General features: G+C 35.3%; 1 protein-coding gene across 5 annotated transcripts; it reads left to right on the plus strand.

Moving 5' to 3' along the window:
* The first annotated feature begins 1,955 nt into the window (after positions 1-1,955).
* LOC131056154 (uncharacterized) lies at positions 1,956-13,727 on the plus strand. 5 transcript variants are annotated; one of them, XM_057990502.2, is made up of 6 exons: positions 1,956-2,289; positions 2,582-2,641; positions 5,071-5,156; positions 10,199-10,315; positions 10,442-10,564; positions 13,054-13,727. In XM_057990502.2, the coding sequence occupies exons 1-6, from the start codon at positions 2,201-2,203 to the stop codon at positions 13,176-13,178; spliced, it is 600 nt and encodes a 199-aa protein (XP_057846485.1). In that variant the 5' UTR covers positions 1,956-2,200; the 3' UTR covers positions 13,179-13,727. The 5 variants fall into 5 exon arrangements, with proteins under 5 accessions (XP_057846485.1, XP_057846487.1, XP_057846486.1 ...); XM_057990504.2 differs by lacking the exon at positions 13,054-13,727 and adding an exon at positions 12,801-13,034 and having other exon boundaries at positions 1,958-2,289; XM_057990503.2 differs by lacking the exon at positions 13,054-13,727 and adding an exon at positions 10,697-11,252 and having other exon boundaries at positions 1,959-2,289.
* Positions 13,728-14,817: the final 1,090 nt, after the last annotated feature.

The following is a 14,817-nucleotide window of genomic DNA, read 5'->3' on the forward strand; positions in this document are numbered from 1 at the left end:
ACAGAAAAGAGAGGACGATTGGGGGGTTAGGGATGAGGGGTTTGCCTTTAGGTCAAACCCCGGTTTTGGAATTAACCAAGAAATGAGAGTGTTGTAAATGTAAATGTTTGTAATGTAAACAAGTACTGATACCTTGTTGTAAGAATGTTTGTATTCTTACATGCGAAGGTGTAATGTATGTAGTATGTTGTATGTTGTATGTGATCTCCTCTTCAATGGTTGTATCCTTGTCTTGAATGTAACACTTAGCCTTGAATGGAGACTTAGAATGCTCAATTGCTTGAAGGAATGCTTGAATGTTTGAATGTTTGAATATCACTTTCGCCTCTTGCTCTTGCTTATTTCCTTTCTCCCTTTCTAGGAGAGGAAAAGTAGTTTATATACTTGTCAATTAGGGCTGATAGACTGATTTTCCCGACCTTAGGCCGACCAGGAAACATTATTTCCCGAATTGCAAACTTAAAGACCCGATGCCCAACAAAAGACCGGGCCCAAAATAGGGCCAGGGACCAGGGCACTGGGTGCCATGGTCCTGGGGGACTAGGGCGCTGGGCGCCCTAGTCCTGAAGGACCAGGGCGCTAGGCGCCATGGTCCCATCTCCTGGGACAGCAGGGTGCAAGGAGGGATCAGGCCAGGGTGCAGAAAAATGCAGTTTTTGGTGTCGTAAACATGTTTCGGGGTCTCCATTCAGGTTCAACGTTGCGCCGACATCGTGAAGACCCAAATGCAGTCGAAATTGCAAGTGTCACAATTTTAGGACGCTACAGAGGGGAGCATCCTCCAAGGCGAAGACATTATCCTCAATAGATATATTTTATTAATTTTATTATTATTATACCACTACCGTGATATAGTTATTGATGTTGTCATTAGTTGATGCTTATGCTTTCACAATGAATGGGTAATTCAAGTTAGATTCAATTCAATCATTTCAATGAATATTTCATGTCTATTTCCTCGAGAAAGTTGCCCAATTTTTGCCCAAATGGTAAATTATAATAAGTATTTATCCCACATTCATCAAGATAATATTAACAAGACAATTATATTTTAATGGAGTCTTTCCCAAACTACTATATCTTGAGTCCACATCGAAGTAATTAGTCATTATAAACAACTATAAGAAAACTTACAACAGACACTTACATCAAATGTGCTAGACAACTATAAACATGCATCAAATGTGCTAGACAACTATAAACATACATCAAATGTGTAGACACTTACATCAAATGTGCTAGACAACTACAAAAACGTTCACATGTTCAAATTTTCAATGCAATATGCTACTTTAGTTCATGAGTTTGGTTAAACTATTGTCTGTAAATAAAAAACCATTTTTAAACAATTTGACATGCAAATGATAGTAAATGCATGAAATATGCCATGTTTCAGCTTTTGTGGAGGTGTTATTTTATTACTCCAAATAAAATAGAACCCTCGCCACTTGTCTCCAACTAGATTCACAACTTTCTTTTTGCATGCAGGCCTTTAATGGATTTGTATTCTTGGTGTCTAGTATTTTAGAAGAACATTTATTTTACAGATGATTATTTTCTATTATAAGATATATCTCGGCATATTTTACATATATTTTTCAAATATAGGTATACTAGTAATAAAGTCTTGTATATCTAGACATGTTAGACATTTGTTGACTATGCTATGTTGGTCCAACCAGATGTAATTATGTTTTCTTCTTTTTTTATCCAGTCCTATTAAACTGCAATTATTTTTATTGTATCTATTTCACTTTGATAAAAACTTGTACATCAAATACTAATAAATTCACATAATTGTACATTAATTTTTTTATTTAACATGATTGTACATTAATTAGAAGCACACATAATAATAATTGTTTCATCAGTCTTTTCTCATTTGTACATTACCAAATAGCAACATAAGCAATACATAGGCTATGATGCCAACAAAATAAAGTATTTAGTAGCCACCTCTCTAAATAATCCAAGGGGCTTGCTTACCCACACAAGAAACCTATGCGCTTTCAGCTTCCGTGCGCCTGGTTAATGACTTTGCTCTGGAATTACAAACAGGGAATGGACACGTTTAAAGTTTTTGTTCTCGTTCCAGTGCAGCCGAGCGTGCCCTAACGGTCTAGAGAGGAGCGTGCCTCAACGGTCCAATGGAGCGGAGCGTGCTCTAACGGTTTAGAGTGGAGCGTGCCATAACGGTCCAATGGAGCGGAGCGTGCCTCAACGGTACAGTGGAGCGGAGCGTGCCTGGACGGTTGAGATGAGAGCAAATCCACGGCGATCGTTAATTCTGTATGTTACCGTTAAAAGAAAACGGGTTCGCCTCTTCTATTTATGGGCATTTCATTTGAAAATCTTGGACAGATTGTGACCTATTCTGTTTTTGGTTTTGTTTGTCTTTTATTGTCATGTTTCTGGCTTGCCTTTCATTGTCATGTTCTGGCATGGCCATGCCTCCTTTCTTCCTCTTGCTTCTGAGTTGTGTGTTGTTTGTATTCTATGTTCTTATTTGTGTTTGGATTTTTTTTTTTTTCAATTTTCAGGGTATTTTGTATGTTTTGTGTGATTTTTGAATGGGGCACAGAGGAGAGGAACAGCGAGGAGAACTACAGTGGCTGATTGGAGTGGTGGCGAAGAAAAAACTGTAAGTACATCATCCATTGAGGTTCCTTTCCACTTGATTCCAAACTATAAGAAGTAGGATGATTTCTGAATCTTTTCATTTTGTGTGGCAATGTAACCATTATTCTGCTTAATCTAATTTGGCAATGTTTATTAATCTAATTATTTTGGGCATAACTTTTAGAACATAGAGACATTTTTTACTTCTTTCTTCCCTTAGCTGCCAATTTTTTGACAATAGCACTGTTAAACTGTTACATGGCAAAGAAAAAACTGTAAGCACATCATCCATTGAGGTTCCTTTCCCCTTGATTCCAAACTATAATAAGTAGGATGTTTTCTGAATCTTATCTTTTTGTGTGGCAATGTAACCATTATTCTGCTTAATCTAATTTGGCAATATTTATTAATCTAATTATTTTGGGCATAACTTTTAGAACATAGAGACATTTTTTACTTCTTTCTTCCCCTGGCTGCCAATTTTTCGACAATAGCATTGTTAAAATGTTACACCAAGCTTTACTTGTCATCATAAAGGAGTTAAAAATCATTTTCTTTGTTTATGTAGCCAAAAATCATTGTTATTTTAAAGATTGCACAGGATCTCCAGCATTAGCATTCTACATAAGAGGTCACGGTTTATTTTCTGGTTTGCTGAAGGTGAATATTTCAGGTTGAGCATCTAAGATGTGCTTTGCTCTCATAGTTGTCTCCTTCCTTGTAAGGTTTGTCTTCTTCATATCCATAAATAGAAGATTGGAAGGCTTTATTTACTTGAGTTCAATATTCTGCTTGACTCTGTTTTGTTTGTATTCATATTGTACATATTCTATTTTGGGATCTTTGTTCTTCTTCATTCATGTGAATGTTCTTATTGTCCAAGACTCACTGTTGAATTCTCTTTTAGATCCAAGATCTTTCTTAATTCTATTACACTGATGGTGTTAAACCCGTGTATTATATCCCATGGATTTCGATTCCCATTATTTTGGTTTCCTAAACCTGTGTATTGTCTTAAGTCTAAAGTCATACGTTTATCTATAGTTGGAATAAGCATGTAATACTAAATTTTAAAGTCTTAGCAAGACAGAAATTAGAATACATAAGTATTTTCACTTACAGGTTAGGACAGAACCTAATGTTATCCTTGGAATCAAAAACTTGCATACATTTGAGTTTAGTGACATCATGGGATTTGTTTGTGATAAGGTAAAAGGTAAAACCATGTATCTTTAATTTTCAAAATTTTCAGTGAGTTCAAATAAACTCAGGAGCTCACATCTAGATCCTTGAATTATAGACCAAGATTTTATTAACTCTGTTTGTTTTGTTGGTGTTCACATTGTGCATATTTGTTTTTGGGCTTTGTGTTTCGGTCTAATTTTGAATGTTCGTATTTATTCATGTGAATATTGAAATGATCATTTTAATTTTGCTTCAAGAGTCTTCTGTTTGTTGTTGTATTTATTTTGACCCTAGACTCACACTGTGTCTATTAGTTTGGCTTGTACTTACCTGTGAGGTTCCTCATTTGGTCATGCTTCCTATTCATGTCCAGAGTTGATTTGGACTAGATGACTCGCTTGCTCATACCTTGCCTTAAATGGTTTGTTTTCATACGCAGAGCAGTCCCAATGATGTGTTCAATCTATTCCTTTTGCATCTCAAGATCCCATGATGGTGCTTTGATGGACCATCGAGGGCCTATGTCTTCAGTGGGGATGTTCTTTTCTTATCCTTGCAGAATCTCAATTCTCTTTGAAAATTTGCCATAATTTTGAAGTACATTGATTTTTATTATATTCTTATTTCAGTGTTAATATGGAAAAATCACTATCAGCGCTAATATTTTGAAGTAATTGATTTTAATGAAATTCTTGATCTGCTGTAGCCCCTCTTCCTATCACTCATGCAGAAGTTTAAAGCATTGTATGCTTATCTTAGTCTGCTGGTTTCCATCTTTTTCGTAGCAAGGAGTGTTCCATTGATGACATAATATTTTTATGATAAATTCTTGTACAATTTCTTTGAAAGACGGTTCCACACAGGGCAACCAAATATAATGACAAGTTAAACCAATATCTAAAAAGATAGTTCTGTGTTTTGAGTTTAAGTTACAACTACAATTAACTGCTGCCCCCTCCAGTCATTGCTCCAATGGATGGAACCATGAGCTCTATAAATTATAAATGTTGAATTTTCATAAAATTTGCTTCAATTGAGTCAATAACGTAGTGTCAAATAACTCTATATCTTCTATGCTGTGGATTTAATTGTTGTATGGATTTATTTGCTTATGAATGCATTGTTAGAGTGGCTAATGAGCTGTTGATTTAATTGTATGGATTTGTTTGCTTGTAAATGGCATAGTAGCTAAAATTTCAATGGTTGTTTCTACAAAAAGTTCGACCATGATAGGCCTTGGTTTTATTTCGGCTTATGTTTCTCCAGGAAATTGCTCTGGCCTTTGCTTGTTCTGAGTTGTCCATTTGCTGACATATGCTATCATCCTCAACCGTGTTCAGTCGTGCTTTCAGGTAAAGCAGTTCCTCTTTCTATGGGTGTAAGCATCCATAAAATACTCAGAGCCTTGTTTTTATTACTTCAATTTACATGAATCAAACATGTTTCCAACCATGCTGGTAACATTATATTTCAAAAAGAATATATAGACTGCAATTACTGTTAAGAGTTATAAGCAGTTTCTACTCATATATGAGTCTGATTGCGTATTATTTTTCCTTATTGTGTTTCAAGAGTAGCGGTTGGCTCAGGATGGCAATATTGTAAAGGAAAATATACTTTTGCAAGCCAATCTTGTACTCTTTAGAGACTAGAATTCAATCTCGTTTATACTGATTTTTAGATCACTATTTTATCAAAATTTGAATGTTTACTTTTCTTGTCTTGTTTTAAAAGCAAGCCAGACTGTTGTTTGGTGCACTATAATTATTAAGCATTACAATATTCCTTAATCATAATGTAATTTAGTAATTTGAGTGAAGTATGTTTAAAATTGAATTCATTTTGTTTGCATTTATAGTTTGTGTGAAGTGTGTTTGAAAATTGACATCACTTTATTGTTTAGTGAGATTTTTTTATTCATTTAGTGTGTGGAGAATGTATATGAACTAACTTCAACATTCACTGTGTGTATTTGAAAGTTAACATTGTCCTTCACTTTGTGTGAAGTGTTTCAATCTATACTTTAACTCGATATTCAATTTTTGGTGTATGAGTGTTCTTCAATTATCATTTTGTGTGAGGTGTATGTATTGAAAATGAAATTTATTTTTTGTGGAGTGTATGTACAGTATACTTTCAGACCTTGGTCATGTTGACTTTGTGCATTGTGTGTTTTAATCGACTTAGGGTGAGTTACTAAGGGGAGTTAGGTTTGAAAATGTTCATTGTGAGTGTGCATGTGTGTCTTGATTAAATTTAGAATTCGTTGTGTGTTTTTGTTTGAAATATCTTTGTTATTCACTGTATATATGTTTTCACTTTGCATGCTTACAAGTGAACTATGACATTCATGTCATGTGAAGTGGATGTGTGTGTGTGCTTGGAAGTTAACTTTGCCATTCATTTTGTTTGAAGTGTGAACAAACTGTAGCATTCAATTTTTTGTGCATGAGTGTGGATGCGTGTTTGAATTAAATTTATAATGCAATGTGTATATGTTTGAAAGAACTGCAATATATTGTGTGTGAGTTTGAATTTTTTTGTGCTTGAATGAACTTTAGCATGCACTTTCTTTGTGTTAGAAAGAAATTTGAAATTCATTTTCTATGTGGAGTGTGTGTACAAAAGTATTTGACATTCATTTTGCAAAGTGTATGTAAAATATTTTCAAAATTCATTTATGTTTGCTTTGTGTGTGTGTTTGTGAATGAACCTTGGTTTTTTCTTCTTTTTTATACGGGAATTGTGCTTTCGTACAGATTTGTGCTTCTCTCTTAATTGTACGATGCATAGGTGTGTCAGACATAGGGTCAAAAAAAATCCATTTTTGGGCTGTCAGACCCCTGGGTTCGACTTGGGTCCTCTTGGGTTCGACCCTGGGTCCTCTTGGGTTCGCCCTGGTTCGAACCAGGCCTGTGAACCACGAACCCTGTCCGAACCACAGGCGAACCGGACCTGAACCCTGAACCAGGACCGTACCGGACCAGTACCAGGGGTCTAGGGGGCCAAACCCGGTAACTCAGGTGTGTGGGTGTATGTGAAAGTTTGTATGTTCTTGTAAATGAACTTTCACACTCATATTATGTGTGTTTAAATGAATTTTTGCATTCACTATATGTGAACAAAATACTTTGATGTACAGTTTGTGTTACGCTAATGTGTGTTTTTTTAACTTTGGATTTCTCTATTTTTTTTGCTGGGTGTAAAAGTTAAAACCTGCCATGTTTGTATATGTGTGAATAGATTTTGGCTTTCCTTTTGTATGCATGTGTGTAAATGATTTTTGACTTTTACTCTTATGTGTGAACATGTGTGTGTGCATGTGAGTAAATTCTGTCGTTCAAATGTGTGTGTATGGAATACTTTGATATTTACATTGTGTGAAATATATGTAAACAGATACTTCCAAACTTCAATGCTGTTCACCTTATGTGTTTGAACAAATTTTGGCTTTCACTATTAGTGTGGGTTTGAAAGTTAACTTTGATATTTACCAATGTGTGTAGTTGAAAGTTAACTTCAAAATTCATTGTGTAGAGAGAGAGGAGGGTCAATTTGGCATTCACTTTACGTGAATTATTATGTGTGCAGAGATAGAGGTTCCTTTTGTTGGAAGGCTTAACTGTAGGACACTTATAATGAGTCCTGGCATTGGTCAATAGAGAAATCTGCTTCCTGGCAAGGAAGAATTGAGAGCAAACAATTTTTAATGAAGGCGGCCTCAAGGGCTCAACAAACATAACTTGTTACTATGAGTGTTCCCATCACTAATAGTACATTTAGGGCTTTCTTTTTTGCTCTCTAGACAAGCAAGTTGCAAAGGAGCAGATGAAGTTGGCTCCCTTGACTCTGCTGAAATTAGAAAAATGAAGTTGGCTTGACTCTGCTGAAATTAGAAAAATGAAGTTGGACATCACATGACCTGATATCTGCTGTTTGTTTGGACTTGGTGCAGGAATTTTTGTCATTGATTAGATTCTGTTGTATGTTCAATTTGATAACCATTCTGAGGGTTTTATTCCTGGTGCCTTATTGCAGGGCTGTGATAATTACCTGCCGTCATAGTGGGGTCAGGTGGACCTTGGTCCTAGTTGGATGGCAACTAGGCATTGAATTAGATGCCTCTTTTAGCTAATGCAATATTAATGAATCTTTTTTTATTTGCATTTCCTGTTTCAAGCCAACGAAGTGCTTCAGCTGATATTAAAGCTTCATGGTTACACAACACCATGATTTTAAAAGATACATTGGGATATTCTTCTTTTTTCGTTAGCTTCTCGTTTGTGATAACAAACTGGGAGTGCTTATTTAGTAGTTTGTTAATATGGGATACACAGATAGAACTTTTCAATGGTGTGTTTACAATTAGTTTGACCATGATAGGCCTTGTTTTTTGTTTGCTCATTATTTTGCTTCCCCAAGAAGTTGCCTTGGCCTTCACAAGTAGTTTCACAATTTAGATGCCTCTTTTAGCTAATGCAATATTAATGAATCTCTTTTTATTTGCATTTCCTGTTTCAGCTGATATTGAAGCTTCATGGTAAGTGTTACACAACACCATGATTTTAAAAGATACATCGGGATATTCTTCCTTTTTCGTTAGCTTCTCATTTGTTATCACAAACTGGAGTGTGCTTATTTAGTAGTTTGTTAATATGGGATACACAGATAGAACTTTTCAATGGTGTTTTTACAATTAGTTTGAACATGATACGCCTTGTTTTTTGTTTGCTCATTATTTTGCTTCCCCAAGAAGTTACTTTAGCCTTCATAAGTAACTTCATGGTAAGGGTTACACAACACCATGATTTTAAAAGATACATCGGGATATTCTTCCTTTTTCGTTCTTCTCATTTGTTATCACAAACTGGGAGTTGCTTATTTAGTAGTTTGTTAATATGGGATACACAGAACTTTTCAATGGTGTTTTTACAGTTAGTTTGACCATGATACGCCTTGTTTTTTGTTTGTTCATTATTTTGCTTCCACAAGAAGTTACTTTGGCCTTCATAAGTAGTTCTACTGTGATGAGTTGTCCATTTTGCTAGCTTTTACTACCCTCCTCAACAGTTCAGCCTGTACTTTCAGGTAAGGCAGTTCCACTTTCCATGGGTGTAAGCATCAATAACAAATTCACAGCCTTGTTTTTCTTACTTAAAGTTACATTAATCAAAAATATTTCTGACCATGCTGGTAACATTGTATTTTAAAAACAATATAGATTTATAAGCAATTTCTACTTTTATAAATTCAATTTTAAGCAAACAAAATGAATAAAAAATTAATCATTTCCAAAGTTCCAACCCAACCAATAAATTTATCAAATTAAAGTGAATGTTTAAGTTCAAACGCATGCTCCACAACCAAAAATTCACTTTGACATTTTCTTGTGTGTGTGTGTACAAAATAAACTCTAGGTATCACTATTGCAGAGTGTACAAACACACTTTATTGTTTACCTTGTGTGGAATTTGATTGAAAGATTTTTCTTTTTGTGTGTATAAATGAACTTTGGGTATTTGTGTGGAGTATATCAATGAGCTATGATGCCCACTTTTGTTTGGATGTGCTTGAAAGAAGTAACATTTTTTTGTATGAATGAAGTTTGGTTGTTAATTTATATGCAATGTTCGACTGAACTTCGATGTTCACTTTGTTTGGAACATGTGATATTTTTTTGTGTATGAATGAAGTTTGGTTATCATTTCATGTTAGCAGTGTACAAATTAGCTTTGATATTCACTTTGTGTGGAATGTGCTTCAAAGAAGTAACATTTTTTTTTGTATGAATGAAGTTTGGTTGTTAATTTATGTTTTTTTTTCCATATGAATGTACTATCATTTTATGTGGAGAGTATGTAAAGAATACTTTTGACATTAAATTTGTGTGGAGTATATGTATGAAAATACTTTCAAACTTGAACGATGTCCACCTTTTGTGTGTGTGTGTTTGAATGAACTTTAGCTTTCCTTGTATGTGTACATGGGTTTCAAAGTTGATTTTGACATTCATTAGCTGTGCACATTGTGTTTGAATGAATACTTTGATAGTCTCTCTATGTATATGTATGGTATGTGAATGAACTTTGACATTCATTATTATGTGTGTAGAAAAAAATACCTTGGCATTCGATTTGTGTCAACTGTACATATCTGTATATTGGAATGAACATTTACTTTCACTTTAAGTGTGTTGGTCTATTTGAAAATTATCTTTGACATTCACCATGTGTGCATGTGAGTTAATGAACTTAGTCATTCACTTTGTGTTGTGTACAACATACTTCCAAACTTCAATGTACAATTATGTATTTGAATAAACTTTGGCTTTCAGTATGAATGTGTCCGTTTGAAAAAAGTTTGGCATTCATTTCACTTGAATTGTTGTGTGTAGAAAGAGAGAAAGGGGTTCCTTTGTTGGAAGGCTTAACTGTAGGACGCTTTACTCAATCCAGAGATTACAAATCAATAGAGAAGTCTTCTTCCTGGCAGGGAAGAATTGAGAGCAAAGGTACATTTATTGTCCTGTTTGGTACATAGAATTTTTAAAGGCCTTAAGGGCTCAATAAACATAACTTGTTACTGAGTTCTCCCATAACTAATAGGACGTTTATGACTTTCTTTTCTGCTCATCTAGACAAGCAAGTTGCAAAGGAACAGATGAAGGTGGAAGGCTTAACTGTAGGACGCTTTACTCAATCCAGAGATTACAAATCAATAGAGAAGTCTTCTTCCTGGCAGGGAAGAATTGAGAGCAAAGGTACATTTATTGTCCTGTTTGGTACATAGAATTTTTAATGAAGGCGGCTTTAAGGGCTCAACAAACATAACTTGTTACTGAGTTCTCCCATCGCTAATAGGACGTTTATGACTTTCTTTTCTGCTCATCTAGACAAGCAAGTTGAAAAGGAACAGATGAGAAATCATCTATACTTTGAACTTTGTACTGGTAGGTGGCTTGACTTTGATGAAATTAGAAAAATGGACTTGCACATCACATAACCTGATATTTAATGAAGAAGGCCTCAAGGGCTCAACTTGTTGCTATGAGTGACTAATAGGACGATTAGGACTTTCTTTTCTGCTCATGTGGACAAGCAAGTTGCAAAGGAGCAAATGACGTTGGCTCCCTTGATGAGAAATCATCCATACTTTGTACTTGTAGATGGCTTTTGACTTTTCTGAAATCAGAAAAATGAAGTTGGACATCACATAACCTGATATTTGCAGTTTGTTTGGACTTAGTTGGTGCAGGGATTCTTGTCATCGATTAGTCTGTTGTATGTTCTATTTGATAACCATCCTGAGTTTTATTCCTGTCTTTACCTGCCTTCATAGTGGGGTCAGGCAGACCTTGGCTCTGGTGGACCTAGTTGGATGGCGACCGGGCATTGAAGTGGATACCTCTTTTAACTAATGCAATATTAATGAATCTCTTTTTATTTGCATTTTCTGTTGTCAATCTTCTTGTTACTCAAGTCAATGAAGTGTTTCGGCTGATATTTAAGCTATAAATGGCAAGGGTTACAACATTTTAAAATATGCATCGGGAAACTCTTCCTTTTCAGTTAGCTTCTTGTTTGTTATTACAAACTGGGAGTGCTTCTTTAGTAGTTTGTTAAAATGTGATACACAGATTGAACTTTAATCAATCCAGAGATTATTCAGATTATTTATTCTTGAGTTTCCCTATGTATATGAAACATATGCAACATGATTGAAGGCACTAAGTAATACTGTCTACAGTCGGTAATACTGGTATAGGTAGTATGTAATATTTGTATAGGTAATACTTACACTAGCTAGTAGACAGTATAACTACAGGTAGTCGGTAATACTGGTATAGGTAGTAGGTAGTAGGTAATACTTACACTAGCTAGTAGACAGTATTACTACAGTTAGTAGGTAATACTGGTATAGGTAGTAGGTAATACGGGTATATAAGTAATACTTACACTAGCTATTTGACAGTATTACTACAGGTAGTAGGTAATACTGGTATAGGTAGTAGATAATACTGGTATAGCTAATACATACACTAGCTAATACTACAGGTATAGGTAGTAGGTAATACGGGTATATAGGTAATAATACTTACACTAGCTATTTGACAGTATTACTACAGGTAGTAGGTAAATACTGGTATAGGTAGTAGGTAATACTGGTATAGCTAATACATACACTAGCTAATACTACAGGTATAGGTAGTAGGTAATACGGGTATATAGGTAATACTTACACTAGCTATTTGACAGCATTACTACAGGTAGTAGGTAAATACTGGTATAGGTAGTAGGTAATACTGGTATAGGTGGTAGGTAATACTTACACTAACTAGTAGAGAGTATTACTACAGGTAGTAGGTAATACTTACAGTAACTAGTAGACAGTATTACTACAGGTAGTAGGTAATACGGGTATATAGGTAGTACTTACACTAGCTATTTGACAGTATTACTGCAGGTAGTAGGTAATACTGGTATAGGTAGTAGGTAATACTGGTATAGCTAATACTTACACTAGCTAGTAGACAGTATTACTACGTAATATATGGAAAACATTTGGGTTTTTACATAACAATTAGTAAGGTAAAATGGAAAAAAGCTATCTGTTATATGATAAATCATAACAGATAATGCTTACATTTGATAATATTCATCTTTCTATCAGGAAAGCCTGTTTATTATTTTATATTTTCTTGTATTAAAAGCGTTGCAAAAATTTAGATTTCAGTGCCATATTTATACCAACCTTTATATTGAATTTTGCGAAGGGTTAAACATTCTTGATATGTTCTAATTCAAATCTGCAAGTAGAAATATATCCAATACAGAACCTATGAAAGATCTAGTTAAAGCAGCTTTCAGGATTATGGTATGCATAGATTCTTTGACTAGTTGCAATGTTTCTACGGTGGCTGCTCTTGTGTCCTTTGTTTCTGCTAGATGTTTCTTAGAGATTATTTGATTACACTTGCAACTTTGGATATTGAGCAGAGTCAACTTGGAGGGAATCTACTTGTATTTCAGAGTATTTTACCTTCACTTGGGGTTGGACGTCTAAAGCTACACAGTGGTGATCCACATATATAAACAGATGGCTGCAGATATCACAGTGCATTTAGCAATAAATATACAGACATAGCTTCATTTGGTATATCCTATCAGGGCATTGTACCGTATGGCCGTTATCAAATTTGTAGGAGTTCTTTTCATTAAAAATTTAAATATTGTTCTACTTATTTTGCAGGTAGTTTATCTAAATATACAAGTGGGCAGGTCTACTATTACCTAAGTTACCAGTTTGGGTTTGGGCATGTGAAATGCCCTTTGGGTTCGTGGGTCGGGTTCGTCCGTGTATATATATATATATAAAAAAAAAACTGCTAATGGCCTTCAAGACCTCCCGAAGACGTTCAATTTGTGCAGGACTGTGTACACAAAACACTCCAGGAGCACATAGAAATGAATATGGGCATGGGCCAAAGCCCTCTCCCCAATGATGTTTCTGATCTGATCTTCCATCAATCTGTAGTTAAAGTTGCAGCGAACATCTTTAATGGAAACGAAGTTATTCCTCACCAAAGATGATACACTATTTATTTATATATATATATATATATAAAGAAATATACAGAATTGTAAAACTAAATACATTTGATAATATGATAATTCATTGATCAATCCAAATGCCAATTGATTGTTTTGAATTGAATTGGAAGATGGAGCAATGCAAAATGGCCAAAAACAGCAAAGAGCCGTTGGAATGCTTGGGGCAAACCTGAATCTGAACGAATCTGGTTTAGGTGCGGGGACCAAAACCGGCAAACTGGATAACTGAGACTATTACAAATAAAGGGACTCGACTAGAAATACTGCATAGCTTTTATGTGAATACAATGTACACGAAGTGATGCAGTGTAAATTGTTGGAGTAATTTTGGTTTTATCCCATTTATATAAGCTGACATAGTACTTTATTATATTTGTTGCGTAGTCTTTAATATTTGCACATGCATTTAATATTTGTAACCGATGACATTTTACCTTGTAAGTGTTAGAATCCTTGTGTCATCTTTCTTTTGCACGTTTCTTGGCTTATTACCTATTTGAGCAAGCCCAAGCCCAAGAGGGGCACCTATGCTTCAATGTGCTATGTTGCTGCTAATTTTAGATGAATCATAGCTTACTAGGCACATGCCCAAGGTGCATGAGATGGTATGTGACGTTATCACCCCCTTGCAAATGGGAGCTCCCTTTTTTTGCTTTTTAGGGTAGTGTTTTGGCCTCTCCATGCACTTAGCTAGGTTCAAGGAGTAAAAACCCAATTTCTTGGGGTTAATTTTGACAACTTCCTATTTTTAAGAATTTTTGCTTTTTTGCTTTAAAAAAAAAAAAATTTAGAAAGTTTTGTTTTTGGCATTTTAGGGCCAATTCGGGAATTTGTTTTTTTGTCAACTTCAAAAAAAAAAATAGAAAGTTGCTTTTGTTTTTAAAAATAACAAGTTGCTTTTTGCTTTTTTCAAGAACATAGGTGGTCATTGAGTATCACTCGTCCATGAAGAAATCCTCAAGTGGCATGAAGTTTGCCCCTTCCATGAGGAAAAATGAACATAGGTTGTCGTTGAGTATCCCTCGACGAGGGGGTACCGAAAGGGCCTTGAACGAGAGTGTAGTAAAGGGTCCCCTTCCTATATAGCTGGGGTGGGTGGCGGTCGAGTGCCGACTATAGATAGTTGTAGATAGTCGTCATTGGTCGAGGGCATAAACGAATGGAGTTGGTTGGGCCCTTCCATGAGGAAAAATGAACATAGGTGGTCGTTGAGTATCCCTCGACGAGGGGGTGTACTAAAAGGGCCTTGAATGAGAGTGTAGTAAAGGGTCCCCTTCCTATATAACTAGGGTGGGTGGCGGTCGAGTGCCGACTATAGATAGTTGTAGATAGTCGTCGTTGGTCAAGGGCGTAAACGAATGGAGTTGGTTGGGGCGGGACCGGGGGGAATTATCAACATGAT

The sequence above is a fragment of the Cryptomeria japonica genome, chromosome 10 (assembly GCF_030272615.1).
Source record: "Cryptomeria japonica chromosome 10, Sugi_1.0, whole genome shotgun sequence".
Classification (NCBI taxonomy): domain Eukaryota; kingdom Viridiplantae; phylum Streptophyta; class Pinopsida; order Cupressales; family Cupressaceae; genus Cryptomeria; species Cryptomeria japonica.

Coding starts and splice junctions, on each gene's coding strand:
- LOC131056154 (XM_057990502.2), top strand. CDS start 2,201: ATGGAGCGGAGCGTGCCTCAACGGTACAGTGGAGCGGAGCGTGCCTGG. Junction 2,290..2,581: donor CCACGGCGATCGTTAATTCT/GTATGTTACCGT, acceptor AATGGGGCACAG/AGGAGAGGAACAGCGAGGAG. Junction 5,157..10,198: donor GTGTTCAGTCGTGCTTTCAG/GTAAAGCAGTTC, acceptor TGTTGTGTGTAG/AAAGAGAGAAAGGGGTTCCT.